Here is a 16,563-nt window from a genome sequence, read left to right as displayed (position 1 = left end):
ATCATGAGTTGTTTTATCAAATATAAAAAGGTATTTAATCACACAGATATGGTCTGACATATGCTGTATTTGAAAATATACATATATGAGTATATTTTAAAGTAGAGCGAAAGGAAACTCATATGTAGGCACTCTAGAATGAACATATTTATTTTACAATATTAGTGACAACAGAGATGAATCTTTAAATAGGTTCATATTTCAAATCATAAATATAAACATGGCTTAAAGGTCACTTTGAGACTGATACCACTCTAATGAGCCAAAGCTAGAGCCAACAGGTGATTAGCTTAGCTTAACATTAAGACTTGAAGCAAGGAGAACAGGCTAGTCTGGCTCTCTCAAAAGTTTAAAAAAAAAAATCACAGGGAGTTACTTCTTGTTTGGCACCCTCCATAACTGTGAGGTAGCCAGGCAACCCATGGAAACCCCTTGTAATAATAATTAGCATATTTCCCAAAATGCTAAACTATTACTTCAAACGTCCTGGGATGAGAATTCCATGAAATAAACCAACTCAATCTAAGGACTACTTTATTGGTATGACACAGGGATTCAATAAACTGTCGAAGTAAAAACAAGATGAATTTACATTCATTTAGGTTAATTCCTTCATTTGGAGCCCATTTTCCTTCATCATGTTGTAAGACTTCCATTTTCAGACTTGTTTCTGCTGTAATGAGACCAATAAACTACTAACAACCTCCTTCTCTGTCTTAACCAGATGTTCTGCTAGTGACAAGGTAACCAAAGTTCAAGAAGCACAGTCGCACACATCCACCCAGCTGAAGTGTCCTTGAGTCACTGGAATCTCTGCCCAATCCTCCTCCTATGACCCTGACCTCTGACCTCCCTGATGTCGCAAGTGGAGTGAGATCAACAGGGCTCTTACATCAGAACTATATGTGCCAGCAGAGCACTGAGGAGGCTACTGAGCAACACTGCTGAGCCATGGACTCCCCCAGCCCCATTCCTATCGCTGGTCACGGTGGTGTGACCCAAATCTGGCGTAGTTTGCCCCTGGCAGTGCCTCAGGTCTGCACCCACGCATGCAGCATAACCCATGGCATGGGCGACATAGCTCTGCTCATTAACGCCCTGGAAGAGGTGGGCCATGGGTCCGCGGGCGAGCACCGCCACATCCTCTCCACTGTGGGTGGCCGACTCTGTGGGCACCGCAGAAAGCTGGACGTAGTCTTTAGTTTCTGGAAAAGAGGTAGACATACATACATTTTGTACATTCACAGTACATTACAATTGCATGCAACACTTTGACTTCTATAATCCCTATTTTTATATTAACAATGGATCAAATTAATGTATGTGAAAGCAGTTGCTCATAGTGATGAACCAATAGAGAATTATCAGTTGACTCCAGAGTTCTCCTTAGCTCTAAGGAGTGTTTTAGTCTCTTTCAGCTCATTGTTTTGTTTTTTCGAGCTGCAACTTTACTGTTTTGGTTCGCTCTCATTGTTCAACATTGGACTTAAATTTGTCAGGTGGCCAGAAACACAACTCTAAAGTAATGCTTTTGTTGCACCGTGTCTGCTGGATGTGTAAATAAGCCACTGTTTGCTAACAAGTTATCAGCTTAAAAGGTGATATGTCATTGTTGCTGCCCCCAAGTGTCCAAAAAAATCAATTACTACAGCTTTAAATGGAGCGTGACTAACATATTTATTGCTAATGCTAATGAGCTGAAATTTTAATTATCCATGTGGGGTTGAGGATGAAGAGGAGCAGTTTTAACACATACTGCTTACAGTTTATATTTATTACTTGAACAGCAGCCCTCCCATCTATTGATCTTTGTTTATTTACTTATTATCTATGGATTTCAGTCATATTATTTTAACTGAATTGTCATTTTCTTTCCTGGTTTATATAGACAGAGATGCAAATCAAATTAAAAAAATGTCAGAGAAAGAGAGAGCACATGTGATTGTATTATAAGGAAAGGTTATACTGTATTAAACACAGAAGGGTAAAATGTAAAGGTCATTCTCAATGCATGTTTTCAGCTTTTCTGTCCTTAAACACATTCAAAATAAAGTAAAGAAAGAGGCTGAAGCATGACTGTTTAAGGACTGTTGTAACTGGTCAGGGAGTTTGCTGATAAAACTAAGAAAACCAAGCACTCAGCGTGTCTTACTGGTGTTGACATTGCGGATGTCAGGACGTTTGCCATTGATGATTTTGTGTCCAGGTCCATTTCCGTACATGAGCGTGGTGTAAGGCAGCATGTCTGTAGCCCACAGTGGAGATTTACCTGGAAAATACAGAAAAACCATCTACATTATCTTTGATTTATCTTCCTCGTTTTTCTTTTTCTCCTCTCTGCCTCAAAGTGCTAAACACTTGCACACATGAATACACACACATACACATACACACACACACACACACACACAGAAGGGGTCTGCATCCCCAGAGTGCTGCAGGAGGTCTAGAGCTTGTTGTGTATCTCACTGTTTCTCTCCAGATGAGCCATTAGCCTGGCGAGTCTCTCCGTTGATGAAGAGCTCAGAGTTTCACAAGCACATTAATCACTGCTGCAGCGCTGGGAGGAGGAGGAGGAGGAGGAGGAAGAGGAAGAGGAGGAGGAGGGTAAAATAAGGATAGGACAGGAAGGAGAGAGTAGATGGGGTGGGAAGAGCATGACATAACACAAGTGCTCAATCAATAAAGGCTTCTGAAGGAGGATGATGCTTTTTTTTCCCTTTTCATTTTAGTTTTGGTTTATGATTTTTTTCCCTCTGCCTCAATACACCTCAATACAATAGAGGCATATACTTTTTGTGCTTGGAAATATGAACTATAATGATACTGCAGCTATTGCGCACATTTTCCATTTTCCAAAGCAGGATAAAACTGTTTTTGGACCCCCAGTGTTTGAGCAATCATTGTTGAAGCCTCAGGACTCTGGGTGGGCATTTCCCATGGCAGCAGCTGACTGACATGTGACAGTCAGCATTGCAAGGAGACATGCTGTCCACTACTATAGTGCGCTAATGAAAAACTTACCCCTGTGAAGCCTTCAAACATTAATATTGATTGATTGATACAAGTCATTTTCCCTGCTTTTTTTCAACAAGCCCACATAGTTAAGTGCCATTAACATTCTAAGACATCTGTACCTTAACATTCAACATTTGAGAGGACTTATTGTGGTGTAAAGTTTGTATTCCGCTTGGAAATTCGAAGCTAGTTATCGTTAGCTTCCACTAACTGGCTAACTAGAGTGGAAGCTAGTTAGCTTAACTTGACAACAATGTTACTTATTTCAACACCTGAAATAACACCAGAAACAGTTTCCCCATTACTCTGGAAAACCTCACTGTGAGTAGTTTTCAGACAGGTATCTCAAAACCTGGGCAAATAAAACATCTACATACATACCATCTGAGTGAAGTTACTCATTGTGGGAAAGTGATGAATTAAATGGATGCTAAGATGGAGAAATGAATTTACCAAAACATTATTTAGCAATTACATAATTAAAGCATATGCTCTGGCCTAAATTATAAACCATGAACACAACAAGCTGATATTTGATAGTAGTTCAAGCAACACAGGCAAACCAGTAAATCCAAAAGCAATGGCCTTAGTTTTCTCTAAATGAAGGGAAAGCTTATTATGAGAGATCCAAACAGCAATACTCTCCACCTCAGTACTCAGCATATTTCTCAGTGAAATTTTATCTTTATGTTAACAAAACAGCATCATCTACATAAAAAACATGTGCAGGCAGATTTTAAATCAGAAACATATAATAAAAAGAATAATGGCCCTGAGACTTTCCCCTGAGGGACCCCACAAGTTAGAGCATTCCATTAACATCCACCTCTCTAAATTTTCCTGTAAGATAGGGTTGAACCCATGATAATATCTTCTGTCTATTTGTATGTGGTCAATTCATCACAGGTTTAAAGGATAGAGAGCAGTGATGGAGAGGAGACAGAGAGTTGAAGGAATAGAGGGATAGAGTAAGTGAGGTTGATAGAGACACACTCCAAAGGGAGATTAATGAAAGACTGAAAGACTGATAGATGGAGGAAAACTTAGAGAGAATAATGTAAGAGAGAAAGGCATTGGTGTTGATGGTCAGAGACAAGTAGAAGGAAGAGAGACAAGGAGAGAGTGAGGGACTGAAGTAGAAAGGCAAAGGAGAGAAAGGCTGCCAGCTATATGTGTTTACCTGGTCTGTAATTGCAGGGGAGAGAAAGCAGAGGAAATGTCAAGCTGCTGGTGGCAGAGGTGCACTGAAGCTGAGAGGAAGCAGGCAGTGCTCAGAGAGGCATCACACACACACACACACACACACAAAGACACACTCACAGCAAATACAAAATGCCACCTTAGGTGTCTATGTCATTGGGTATAAACACACTTGTGGGGGGGTGGAGGGAGTGGCACAAAAGCTGGAGTTAAGAAAGGTGGAAGATTTCTCCTCTGCCAAAAGAGAAACTCTCTTGTCATATGGAAAAAGTGACTGAGCAAATTAACCCTAACCATAAGCTTTGTACAGTACCAAATCAAGTCAATACATTAAAAAAAATGATAAGGCAAAGTCCCTGCATTTACAGTTTAACAGAATTTTAATGGAAGAGTTGAATACAGAAAGTCAGTTTATAATTACCCAGAATGCTCTGCCCTCGAAATGGGTATCCATTGAAGGTAAAAGGGTGGGAGTGGTCAGCCATCACTACAGTGAGAGTTTCCTCCTCTTTGGTGAGTTCAAGGCCCTTGGCAATGGCATAGTCGAAAGCTACAGCCTCATGAAGCGCCATGTACGCCCGGCCATTGTGGTGAGCTTGGTCAATACGGCCACCTGACCGCAGAAGGAGTGAGGGTTAAAGAGGAAAGATGATGAGGTAATGACTCCAGGTACTTTTTGATAGTTAAAGTGCTGATTCTTTTCCTCATAAGTTTGTTTAAACTGCCGTCCAATTTTCTCGCTCTCTTTATTTGATAATGCAGACTCTTTTTCAAGGAGTTAAAACGTTCATAAAGATGACAGAACACATCATCCTTGTGATTCATGTGTGGTTCATGTATGTGATGCACAGTAAAAGGAGCAGAGCTGTGAGATGTGGACTTCATTCAGACATAAGTCACAACAATGAAATGGCTCAAACTTGTCTTAAATGACTTGAGACTTGATTTTTGGTATTTGTATTTGGTATTTGTCTGGGATGATTTTGGACTTGACTCTGACTTTTCTCAAATGATTTGACACTTAACTTAGACTTATCTATCTCAGATGATTTGACTTGAATGACTTGATACTTGCCTCTACGATGACTTCAGACTTGCTCAAAATACTTAAAAACAACTTTTAGAGGTAATATCTACTTTACAGAGCATTCAGAAAACAGCCCAGAAAGTGCATTAAATCATTGCAGGGGATAATGAATTGAAATTTTAATGAGCTATCCAGTATATATATGTATATACACAGTAAATGTGATATGCATTTACATTGTTAGAGGTGAGCACACAACGTATTTCATATAGAAGCAAGTCTGAAATAAAATAAGTGGAATAAAACATAACACACTTTCTCCAGCAGTGAATCAAAGTTGACTTTTAGAGCACCCTTCTTGCAGGGAGATCAAACTCTTCTTTTTTTTTTAACTTAAGCCCATTTCTACTGCTCCCGTCCCCTCCACTAGCCATATTGGAAAGCGAAGTAGACTCCGGTTTAATAAGTTGAGGTCTCGGTGAGCTGTCAGTGATTGGGTACACCATATGCCTACTTCTATTAATATATTTGCCTGTTATTTTAAAGTCATTGTGAAGACACTCAGTAGCACCATGGAGTTCCCAGGCGGAGGCAGGGTGCCTCAGATTAAAGGAGAGATGGATGAGGAGGCCGTTGAGGCAGCCGTGTGGAACAGAAACACGTCAGCCAGCCACACTCCGCTAGCACACACTGCGGCAAACTCATTGAGCTGTATGCAGAATCAATGTCAAGTCACTGGATCCACTGCAGGTACACACTGTTCTCTAACACGATGTATTCTCGAGGTTGTCGCTACAGCGGATACCATGAGGATCGCCTCAAACTAACTATAATATCAGTGCTGAAGTTGCTGTCATATAAATGCAAATACATATCGGTACTTTAGCAAACAACATCAAATATCGTAATGTCATTGTTCAATTGCCGCCAGGACTGCCTTTTTGACTATTACAGGATCAATGATTCAATTGATCCACCTGGACCAAACATGCATTTTCCTATTTTTAGCCTTCACCTCTCCAGGGATTTCACTATCCAACCTTTGATTGACAGATTAAGTGATGGGGAGTGTGTGGAAGGGGGATGAAGCTCTTGTCCTCACCCTCCACTAGCAGGAAGAAGCCTTTAGGGTTTTTCTGGAGGATGCGGATGGCCTTTTCTGTGGTCTCGACGATGGATGGGTCCATGCTTGGGTCCCTCTCTGTTTCGAAGCGCAGATCACCAGGTTCAAACAGAGCTGAGGGAAAAGAGAAGAAAACCAAATTAAACCATGCAACAGTTTTGTGTAAAAATACAGTATGTTCAGCCTACAGCGGGGCCACAGCAGAGGAATCCTATCCTCCTCCTCCCTCTATTTTCAGCTCACAGGAAGTGAATAATCACAATGTACGGGCAGAACCCAAAATCTCCTTAGCAGCAAAGTGAGCACAAAGCCTAGAAAAAGCATAATGGCTCAATATCCTCATATATCAATATCTCTATATCTCCTCCACACCAGCACACAGCACAAAGAAGACACTGTGATCACTGACATCATGCTTCCAGGGTACTGAAGTGCTTCAAACATCATTGAATTCAATAGTTACAGATGGTGACAAATTAGTGGAAAAATCAACAACAAGTCTAAAATTGTTGTTCCACAATCCAGAACAGCTTCAATGCTTTTCCAAAAGATATTCCCTCATTTGGTGTTTTGATAGAGTATCTTCGTTATATATCTCATATCTCATTTATTTAGGTTTTTCCTTTCATTTATCACCTGTCTGTTATCCCCTACTGCCACTTTTAGCTGCTGAACTCCAAAGTTTCCTATTGCAGCCTTAACTTTTGGAATTAAGGATTGACCTATGACACGTAATCAAATGTGATGGAGATGGAGGAAACTAAAATGACTCTCTGGGCAGCATATGAGCTTCTACTACCATCATTTCAGCTGAGTTTAGAAATTTATTTGTTACATATATCAGACAATATCTGGAGTGGACCCCGGGTGAGGTCATAGTTTGTAAAAACAAGAAAAACACAGGTGTTATTAAGATAATTATATACCAGCTCCAGGGTTCTGCTGTCATGCTAGCTCACTGATGTGGCTCACCGGGGCACTTGAATAGAATAGAGCCATATTAATGTTATTAGTTACACCTGTGCTTTTTCTGCTATGAAAAGGTCAAAATGTCCTGAAAAACAGTCTATAGTGAACACGGTGGAGGCAAAGAGTGGCAGAGGAAATGCCTTGAATAGCAGGACACTTTGGAAAGTATTGTCATACTTATAGCACTATTTTTGTGGTCAGTTTATCTGGTTGAGAGTTGTTTCACAAAGAAAAGTAAAAGAAATAGCTTGACATTTTGGTTAATACACTTATTCAATTTATGCCCAAAGTTAGATGGGAAGTTGGTTTGTCCATTTGATGTATGTTTGATATAGGCAATTATCATTGCATTGTATTAATGATACAATGAACACATTATTTAAAATTAGAAATGGATACTGCTCAAAAGTGAATTTAGAGACTTCATATGTTAAGGGTTACAGCCTACACAACTCACTATAATATACTATAAATATAATAATCATAATAATATGAAAATCACAGCTGAACATTGATATCACCATTTCTGGTTATAGTAAACAAAGCTGACCAAAGATTAGATAAAAGCATCACATGTTTTTGCACCTTGAAAACATAATGTAGGTCAGATACAGTAGTTTCAAGTAAAGATGAGTCGTGTATTCAGGACTCACATCAGTCATACAAGATGAAATGAGTAAGCTGATCAGTGAACCAAGGACACTACAGGCCTATTGATGTTGTGTTCCTGATGGGAACGCTTTGCCTTCACGTACTGCTCTGCTGAATAGCATGAGAGGGAAAATGGAAGTATAAAAAAACTCACCCATGAGGTAGTCTGTGTTTTCAGGGTCAACAGCGTCGAAATCAGTTTTATTCCACACGTAGTGGGCTACCTGTGTGACACACAGGACATCAACATTCACACACGGAGTGGGAGGAAGATAGTAAAAGTCTTTGTGCTTGTTGTGAGTCACTGAAAGAGTTTTTCTTTGCTGCATGAGTCACTTTCTGTCGTATAGTCCGTATGTTTACAAGCTGGGAATTGAAGTGCAGCATTTTTAAAAACCCATATTGTGTTATTGTCAAATTATGCACTGATATCAAAATTAGAGACAAAATTACATAGATAAGTTTACACTATATGAGCAATTGCCACTGTTTTAAGGTTATGGTAAATTTTATCTGTGCCTAAAATGTCTAATGTCTGTCACATCGCTATCTGGGTGGGACCAAAGTGAGCAGAAAGGTGAAAAGTTCAAACACTAGATGGCAGCAGAAGTAGAGCTCTTACACTGTGTGTAGTTACTCTTTGAAGGAGTAAAGATCCTGACATTTAAAAAGAGGTGCCCAACTGTCAGCAGCTGAAATGTGCAGTTTTACTGAGCAGTTTAACCCAGCGTGAGATCATCGTATATAATTTTACCATCTGTAATCGTTAAAGAATAAAGAACTTTCTAAGGTCAGGCTGCCTTTAACAGAAAAACCACAGCAGAATTCCAACTCCTCTACTTTCATATATTGAAAGTATCGGGAAGACCTGAAGGAAGAGGCCTATGAGGGGAAGAGGGCCAAGTATGAGGACCTGGTTTGCAGGTGCTGAGGCAAGGATGGTGGGTGCAGTGCGTCCCTATTGAGGTCGACTGCAGACGCTTTGCTGACCAGTCTTTTTACAAGGCCCTCAAGCTCCTTGGCATCACAGGGCTACACAGTAAAAAAGCCATCAAAAACACTACCAAGGCTGCAGAGAGGGCATGAAGATGGCCATGAATCAAGAGGGATCCATGGCCACTTGGACACAAGCTAGGGCCTGATCAACCCCGACTGGGTTGCCTGAGCGAGGTTATATGATTGTTGAAAGACCAGAAACACCCAATGACCCCAGGTTTCATCACTGATGATAAGGGAGAGGCTCGATAAAGTCCTCTGTTTCTCATATGATCGTTGTTTGTTTTCCGTTATATTAGTCACCATTACATTAAAAAGCACCTGCTCTTGGTTGAATTCTGATTTCACACTTGGCTGCCTTCCGTTATTTGCAGGCTTCTTTTCACCTGAGACTCCTTCATGAAGCTATTGCTATGAATAAGACAGCTGTCTTGCTCACTGTGTCTAGTTAAACAGAAGTGTTACCTTTCCCACTTTCATGCTCTGCCATTCTTTGATGAGGTTGCGTCCGTCTTGTCTTTTGCCCCTGGAGGCAAAGTCCTTGGGGTATTCTGGGTCCTTGGTGCCCTTAGGGGTCATGTACTTTCTACCACCACCAATGATCACCTGGAAACACACACATAGACACAAACACACATTTACATGCAATTAAATAGAATATCATTCAAAAAGCATTAAACATTAGAACAATATGAGCGATGGAGAACCTTACATCTATGTCTGTGTTATTGAGGAGCTGAGAGGAGATGTCGGTGCAGCCGTCCTTCTTGGCGGCAGCGGGCATGTCAGCGTCACTGTACCACTTCCTGCTGGCACTGTGGGCATAGGTGGTTGCTGGGGTGGCATGTTGCACCCGTGTGGTTGTCACAATGCCTACAGACTTGCCTGAAAGATATACAGTTTCCACGCTTAATGCACAGAAGATGTAATGTAAGCTTACATGTACAGAATATCAGCTCTGCTCTGTGTTTGAGTAAGTTTTGCTCTGAAATGTATGTTTTTAAAGCTAAAAGTCTGAGCAGCTGGCCAGGAGATGATTAAGCTATTAATCAACAACTTTCTCAACCCCCTGTAGACACTGTAAATGATGATTATGTTGTGCTTTGAGGTAGTAAATATACTTATTGTCCTTTTAATCACCTTGATGCCCTAAAATTCCTTTTTAAGACCAGCGAAAATTTCCCTATGATTGTCTCATTTTCCTGCAAACATACAGCATGTATTATGTATGTCATATTTTGGTGGCTGCAACATTGCATCACATTAAAAATTCTATTTCAAATAATACATATCTGGTAACCGAGAATCAATGATAAAGACATGTGAGTTTGAACAATGCCTGACAATGAATAAAGGACTCACTGGTGTGTCATCAGTGCAGGTGAAGAGCTTAAATCACTGGTTTGCAACCTTTTTGACTTGTGGTCCTTTATAGCAATGCTTACTGGCAACCTTCACGGGTTGCACTGAGCTGTGAGCAGTTCAACAAAGGAGTGAAATTTCATTTTAATAGTTTTTAGTTTCCAAAGAAGTAAACTCTTAATTTATTCATAATAATAAAAAAATTTTTTAAGAAAAGTCAGGTCAGAACAAATAAACATATTTTTGTGAAGCAGAAATGTTTTTCTTCTTCTTTCAAATCTAATTATTAATTTTACAAAACCTCTTATCCTGCGATCTCTCAGGGGGTCCACAGGTTAGGAACAAATTGTGTATAAAATGTTCCTTTATAGCAAAATAAAAGGTGTATGTAAACTCTTTTCAAAACTTCTTCTAAAATGAGGTTTCAAGGAAACAAATAAGGTTCTCCTCTGGTTAAAGATGAAAAAACCTAATTGTGAGTGCCAGCCTCCAGTGCTGTACTGGGGTCAGGGCCATGACACTCTGTGTATTATGAGATATTTATGGCTGTTGATAACACGGGAACATGATAAAAGTCAAGGTGCTTCCCTGTGCAGCACATTATTCTGCAGTGTAACCTGTGGCCGCAGGCTGCTGTTTCTCTGGGCTCCCCGGTGGCCCAGTAATACCACTCTGACAGGGCACTGCGGCTCACAGCAGAGCGCTCAGCTGTAAAATCGGGTTTTGCTGGGGCTGTATAAGACCTGAGGGATTTTCTTTTGTCAGAAGCCAGAACTAAAGTGTGACACAGCAGGGCTGTGTCAGGTATCTGCCTCCTCCTCAACAAAGAGACACAAAATCCAATTTGTTGTTTCAAACACAGCACCGTCTAAAGACACCCTGCATTATATTTCCTTCAGCATTGCCAGTCATGCCAGTATAAACTATATTTTTTCATGAGTTTGTTTACATTTGCAGAAAATCTCCACTTTTGTTAGTGTAACAGATGTTGTATTAGTTCATCCTTTTCACTGGATTTTATAAGTTTGGCATTTAGCATAATGGACCCACTGGTCAAACAATGAATTAATGGATTAGTTTTCTCCCTGGAGTCTGAGTAAAATATTGATCACAGTGACTGTGCTTCAGCAGCCCAGACTCACCTTTAAATCATTCATTTAAACTGAAAGCAACCTTTTATTTCAACCTCCCCTGTTAGGCTTTCACAAGCAGTATATAAACAATTCACACTCTATAATGTAGTTGTAAGAAGATGTGAGGGCATTTATTTGTGCTCATCAATGTATTTGTTAACATCTATAAAGCCTCCTGTGAAGCATCTGTAACTTCAAAGCAGCTGACATGTCAGTTAATGTGTAAGTGGTAAAAGTAGTAGTAGTTGAAGTGGAAGAACTGAAGACAGTTCAAGTGTGTGCACTCCGAGCAGTAGAAATAGTAGTGTAACATCCAAACTGCCTGTGGAGTAATGAAAATCTGTTCAAGTTAGTTATTATGTAATGAGTGAAAGCAGTTGAAGTGTCAGAGAAAGTGTAAGTAAATCTCCTGTTGCTTTGTTGAAGTGCTGAAGCCTACAGTGATGTATGATGTCACACACACAGTTTTTAAAGATTCCAAACAATACAGTATGTCCTGAAAATGTGAAAAAGGTCTGAAAAGACAAAAGAACATAAAACATAAACTGAAATTATGTTTTTTTTTTTTGTTTCTTTAAGCTTTCATGAAGAAATGAATAACATTTATAATGCATGTATTTACTCTACTCTATTACACTGTCCTGTGCTGGTCTTACCAGCATCTTTGGCCCACTTCAGGATGGATGTGACCTCATTGCCCTTCTGAGTCTTGCAGGCACCGTTGCGAGCAGCTGCACTGACTCCAACGGTGTTCAGATTGGTTTTCACTCCACACAGATACGCAGTAGCTGTGGCTGCACTGTCTGGAATCTGGAAGTCCACACTGTAGGTCTGCACAATACACACACACACACACACACACACAGAAAGAACCTTTAATAAAATATACTGTTAGACAAAATAAACTTTAATGACCAAAAATGGTCTTCTTGCAGAGGAAAATAAATGATACCAGACATGAAAAATAGGATATAATAAGAAAACAGCAAATGAGGCATTAAGCGTAACATAAGCAACAATTACAGCACTGCAATCTATCAAGTAAATGGAACCATAACAATGAACAGTAAATTAATCTTTTAAATATCGACTTATTTTTTTCTTTCTGTCTGTAGCACTTCTTCTCTATGACTTAATTTCTTCTCCTTAAATGATCATTTATTTCACCATAAGGTTTTCATTGAGTGTTTTGTCTTTGTAAAACATTTGACAATTTCTTACTGAAAAGCTGCAATAAAAACTTAAATGCATTTAAAGTATGTAATTCACTTTACGTATATATAGTGTATAACATAAAAATGTAAAAGGAATTATGAAAATATCCAGAAGGGGAATAAAAACATCAAGACACATGTATAATGTAACAGAAGAGTGAAATTTGATTAATATTTTCAAATATCCATCATTTCTGCATTATGCCCTGCAAAGGTTTTCAGGCTGGCCAACAGACTGCATGATAGAGAGGTTCAAATGCCTTCTTTTTATGCTTTTGTTTATTATTTATCCCCATAAATAATTGCCCTAGAAACAACACCATACCTAAAACATAGATGCTGCACTCTGCCTTTAAAAAACTTTATTTATTTACTTACAATTACAGCAAATAATAAATGAATGCACCATTTGTGCATTCATTTGCCACCTGGCACTCTAAAGATATGTTGTACAGATTGCAAACCCCTCTGAGACAAAAGTGTAATTTCTGGCTATGTAAATAAAATTGCCTCAACTGTATGAATAGTAATAATAGTAGCTGGAACAGCAAATATGCAGTAGGTTCTTTTCTTGGATTATTGTAACGGATGAATGCAGGAAACAGCCAGGCATTTACATATTTGTGTTTGTACACTTGGGCAAGCATGTGTACATCTGTCCATTTGAGTCTGTATGTGTGTTTGTTTGTGTGTGTTTGTTTGATTGTGTGTGTGTGTGTACCTTAGCCAAGCCCACATTGGGGAAGGTGTCCATGGTCATCACTGTCTCCTCTCCTGTCTTGTTCTGCAGCTGTCCCTTGAGGATACGAGCTGCTGTGTAGGTTGTGATTCCCATACCTAATGCACACACACATACATTTTCTATTCATCCTTGGTACAGTCATAACCTACTCTGTTATAATTGAAATGTCTCTCTGTATTATTTTTCTGCTGTAAAGATCAAAGTCTTTATTTCTTGTTCATTCGCTGTACACAGCCACATCTTGTTTTCTCTGTCTGTTTGTTTTGGTGAAACTGAGACAGGAAACGGAGGAGACAAGTGCCAAAATTATTCTAAAAAGTGGGTCAGACAGTAATTCCTGATTCTGCTCATCTTACCAACTCAGCGAGGCAAGACTGTACAGTGTTATTACTGTGAGGAAATGACCATGTGTAACCTACCATCTCCAAGGAAAAACAGGATGTTCTTGGCCACATTGGTGTTCAGCTTCCTGTCCAATGCTGTTTGTAAAGTCTTCCGAGCCTGTGACCTCCAGAACTCCGGGTTCTCCTCCTCAACTGTAGGTAAACACACAGATCAGACAGAAATATTTGATATAAATTAAAGTATTGGTTATGAAATGTCAGATCAGTCGAAACCTACTTTGGGGAAAAGTGTATCTGCACTGTGGGTTTTACAACATAATAGGCAACAAAAAAAGGAACTGCAGTACAAAAGCTACAGATTAAAGCACAACATGTGATTTTTGGGAATCACAGCTCACACTACAGGTGTAACTTTGCACTTTGAACAAACTTCTACTGAATACTGACAGATAAAGAGCTGTTCTGTGCATCCTGCAGAGATCAATGACAGCAGAATTAAAAACCGGGTAGATTGCTCTTTGTTGAGGCCTTAGGGACTTGAATGTGTGTGGTAGTATGTTTGTTTGTAGCAACAGCTGTCACACCTCACTCCCATGCTCTCTTATCTACTACAGTACATCTTTCTGCACTGTTAACAGGCACAATAGATAAAGTAATCCACCAATACACAGTAAATATTGATAGCAGCCAGTTGTACAACACCACGAGTGCTGAGTGTGCTGATTTGACAAGTTTGGAAGCCCCTTACAAAACCAATGGGTAAGAAAGTGCGCAGAGAAAGTAAATGATTGTGAAGAATGAAAGGAAAGGTGGAAGCTGAGGAATCATTAAAGAGAAAAGGGGAGACTGAAATGAGGGCAGAAACAGAGCACAAAGCGAGAGGAGAAAGCAAGTCTCAAATGGCAGATGATTAAGTTTCACAAGAACACGCAGAAAACTGAAAGAAGTCTGACTCCGAGGTAAAAAGGTAAGGATCAAGTTCAACATTTTGAACAACATTTGTCGTGAATGAAAAACACCAAGGTTTGTGTGAAAGCAAGAGAGGGAAGGGATCAAGAAAAGGCTTAATTTTAAAGGAAATCTACGTGTGCTCACTGCTGAATTTTTGCAGTTGAAATCTTTGAAATGGTAGATGGACTGCACTTATAGAGCACCTTATATATTTCTACCTTAACAGACAAAGCACTTGACAATGAGCCTCTCAATCACCTGTTCACACTCACACACCATGCAAGGCACTGGTCTGTCCATTGGAAGCAACCTAGGGTTCAGTGTCTTGCTAGACAACACTTCGACATGACTGAACCTCCAACTCTGTGATCAATGACCCGCTCCACCTCTTGAGCCACAGCCATCCAATACTGACAGAGTTGGTATTGTAGTGAAATACAAATACTGAAAGAAGTTGTAATAGCAGTTCACATAGAAGTGCAGAAAGTTGAGGTGTCAGCTGAAGTGCAAGTACTGAAAACAGTTGGACTATATTGTGTATGAACAGTGGAAGTTATTGGACAGAAGGGTTGTTCAAAAGTGAAAATCCAAGATCTTAGAGGGTTTGAAGTGTGAGTCAAGGCGTAAAATAAGGGGTCAACAGTAATCCAACTGTAGATGCCTACAGCGTAGGTTTATAGTTTATGGTTGGAAGTTGGATTTCACCCGTTAATATCACCTCAATGCAAGATGCATGTACTGCCCCTGATAAGGCCATATCGTACTTTATAATCCCCACAGTTACTGTGTTTACATTCTTTCATTTACTTAGTGTATCAGAGTGACGGAGAGCTCCAGACACACTTATAGAACTGGAGTTATATCCAGGTAACTAATAATATTTAGTTTTGTCTCATTACTGAAAAAGAGACCGTCACCGTGCGATTGCGATGAACATAAGGTCTGCAGTGTAACAGCTTAGCTAGATGTGTATGACTGGCAATAAGACTAGTCTTTTTTAAACTTCCTTAATGTTGTCTTCACTGTCAACAATTTTCAACACCATCTGAAACCTGTAGTAAAAACACAAGAAGCCAATCACAGTTCTATTTCTACAAAGCCACCGTAGGTACAACATAACCCTTTAACACGGAAGTACAGTATATCCATCTTAAGCTATGAAAGGTGTGGAACTGTCAATTAAAGAGAGTAAGATCTGAAAGTAGCTGAACTGTCTGTTGAGAATAATCAGTGTCAGTTAATAAGTGACGAGTGAAAGCAGTTGAAGTGTCAGTTTAAGTGTAAGTGATGAAAGCACTTGAAATTTGTAAGAAAAAGGGATGAAGAGGAGGGGTTGAAGGTGAGATGAAAAGGTTCAAATGGAAGTGTAGTATCAAAAGCATTATAAAAAGTTTGAAAGATATCCCAAATTTAAATAGAAACACAGATCCTAAATGAGTTGACCATTTTGAAGTTTGAATAAAGAAAGTATAAGAAAGTTGGAACCTCCCAAAAAAAAAGTATCCAGAGGAAGAAGTGGAAGAACTGGTCTTCTCTTACCTTTGGCATTAGATGATCCACACGCCACCAGCAGAAAGAGCACCAAGATAGACACTCTTGTCAACTCCATGGCCATGTTCAGGCTGGAGACCTGCTCCTCTAAACTTCCTTGTCTAAAATAATGCTTGTCTCCAACCACACCAACTGCCAATCATCTTTAACAGCATGTCATAAATGTATAATGACCCTTAGGCCTTTGGCAAATTTATAATCTCTGACCAATGATTCTGCTGTGATTGGGTTGGAGCCAAAAATAGGTAAAAAAAAAAAAAAAAAAATTAAAAAAAAGATTAA

General features: G+C 39.5%; 1 protein-coding gene across 1 annotated transcript; it reads right to left on the bottom strand.

Annotated features, from left to right (window-relative positions):
* Positions 1 to 229: 229 nt before the first annotated feature.
* On the bottom strand, positions 230 to 16,426 carry alp3 (alkaline phosphatase 3). The gene is made up of 11 exons (XM_044353090.1): positions 16,270 to 16,426; positions 13,855 to 13,971; positions 13,415 to 13,530; positions 12,136 to 12,310; positions 9,697 to 9,869; positions 9,450 to 9,590; positions 8,143 to 8,212; positions 6,348 to 6,482; positions 4,640 to 4,831; positions 2,153 to 2,269; positions 230 to 1,205 (listed from the first exon to the last, which is right to left on the bottom strand). The coding sequence occupies exons 1-11, from the start codon at positions 16,343 to 16,345 to the stop codon at positions 889 to 891; spliced, it is 1,629 nt and encodes a 542-aa protein (XP_044209025.1). The 5' UTR covers positions 16,346 to 16,426; the 3' UTR covers positions 230 to 888.
* Between the last annotated feature and the right edge of the window lie 137 nt (positions 16,427 to 16,563).

Source organism: Thunnus albacares, chromosome 6 (genome assembly GCF_914725855.1).
Source record: "Thunnus albacares chromosome 6, fThuAlb1.1, whole genome shotgun sequence".
In the NCBI taxonomy this organism is placed as follows: domain Eukaryota; kingdom Metazoa; phylum Chordata; class Actinopteri; order Scombriformes; family Scombridae; genus Thunnus; species Thunnus albacares.
The sequence above is the reverse complement of the archived record's forward strand: the minus strand, read 5'-3'. Positions and strand labels throughout refer to the sequence as shown.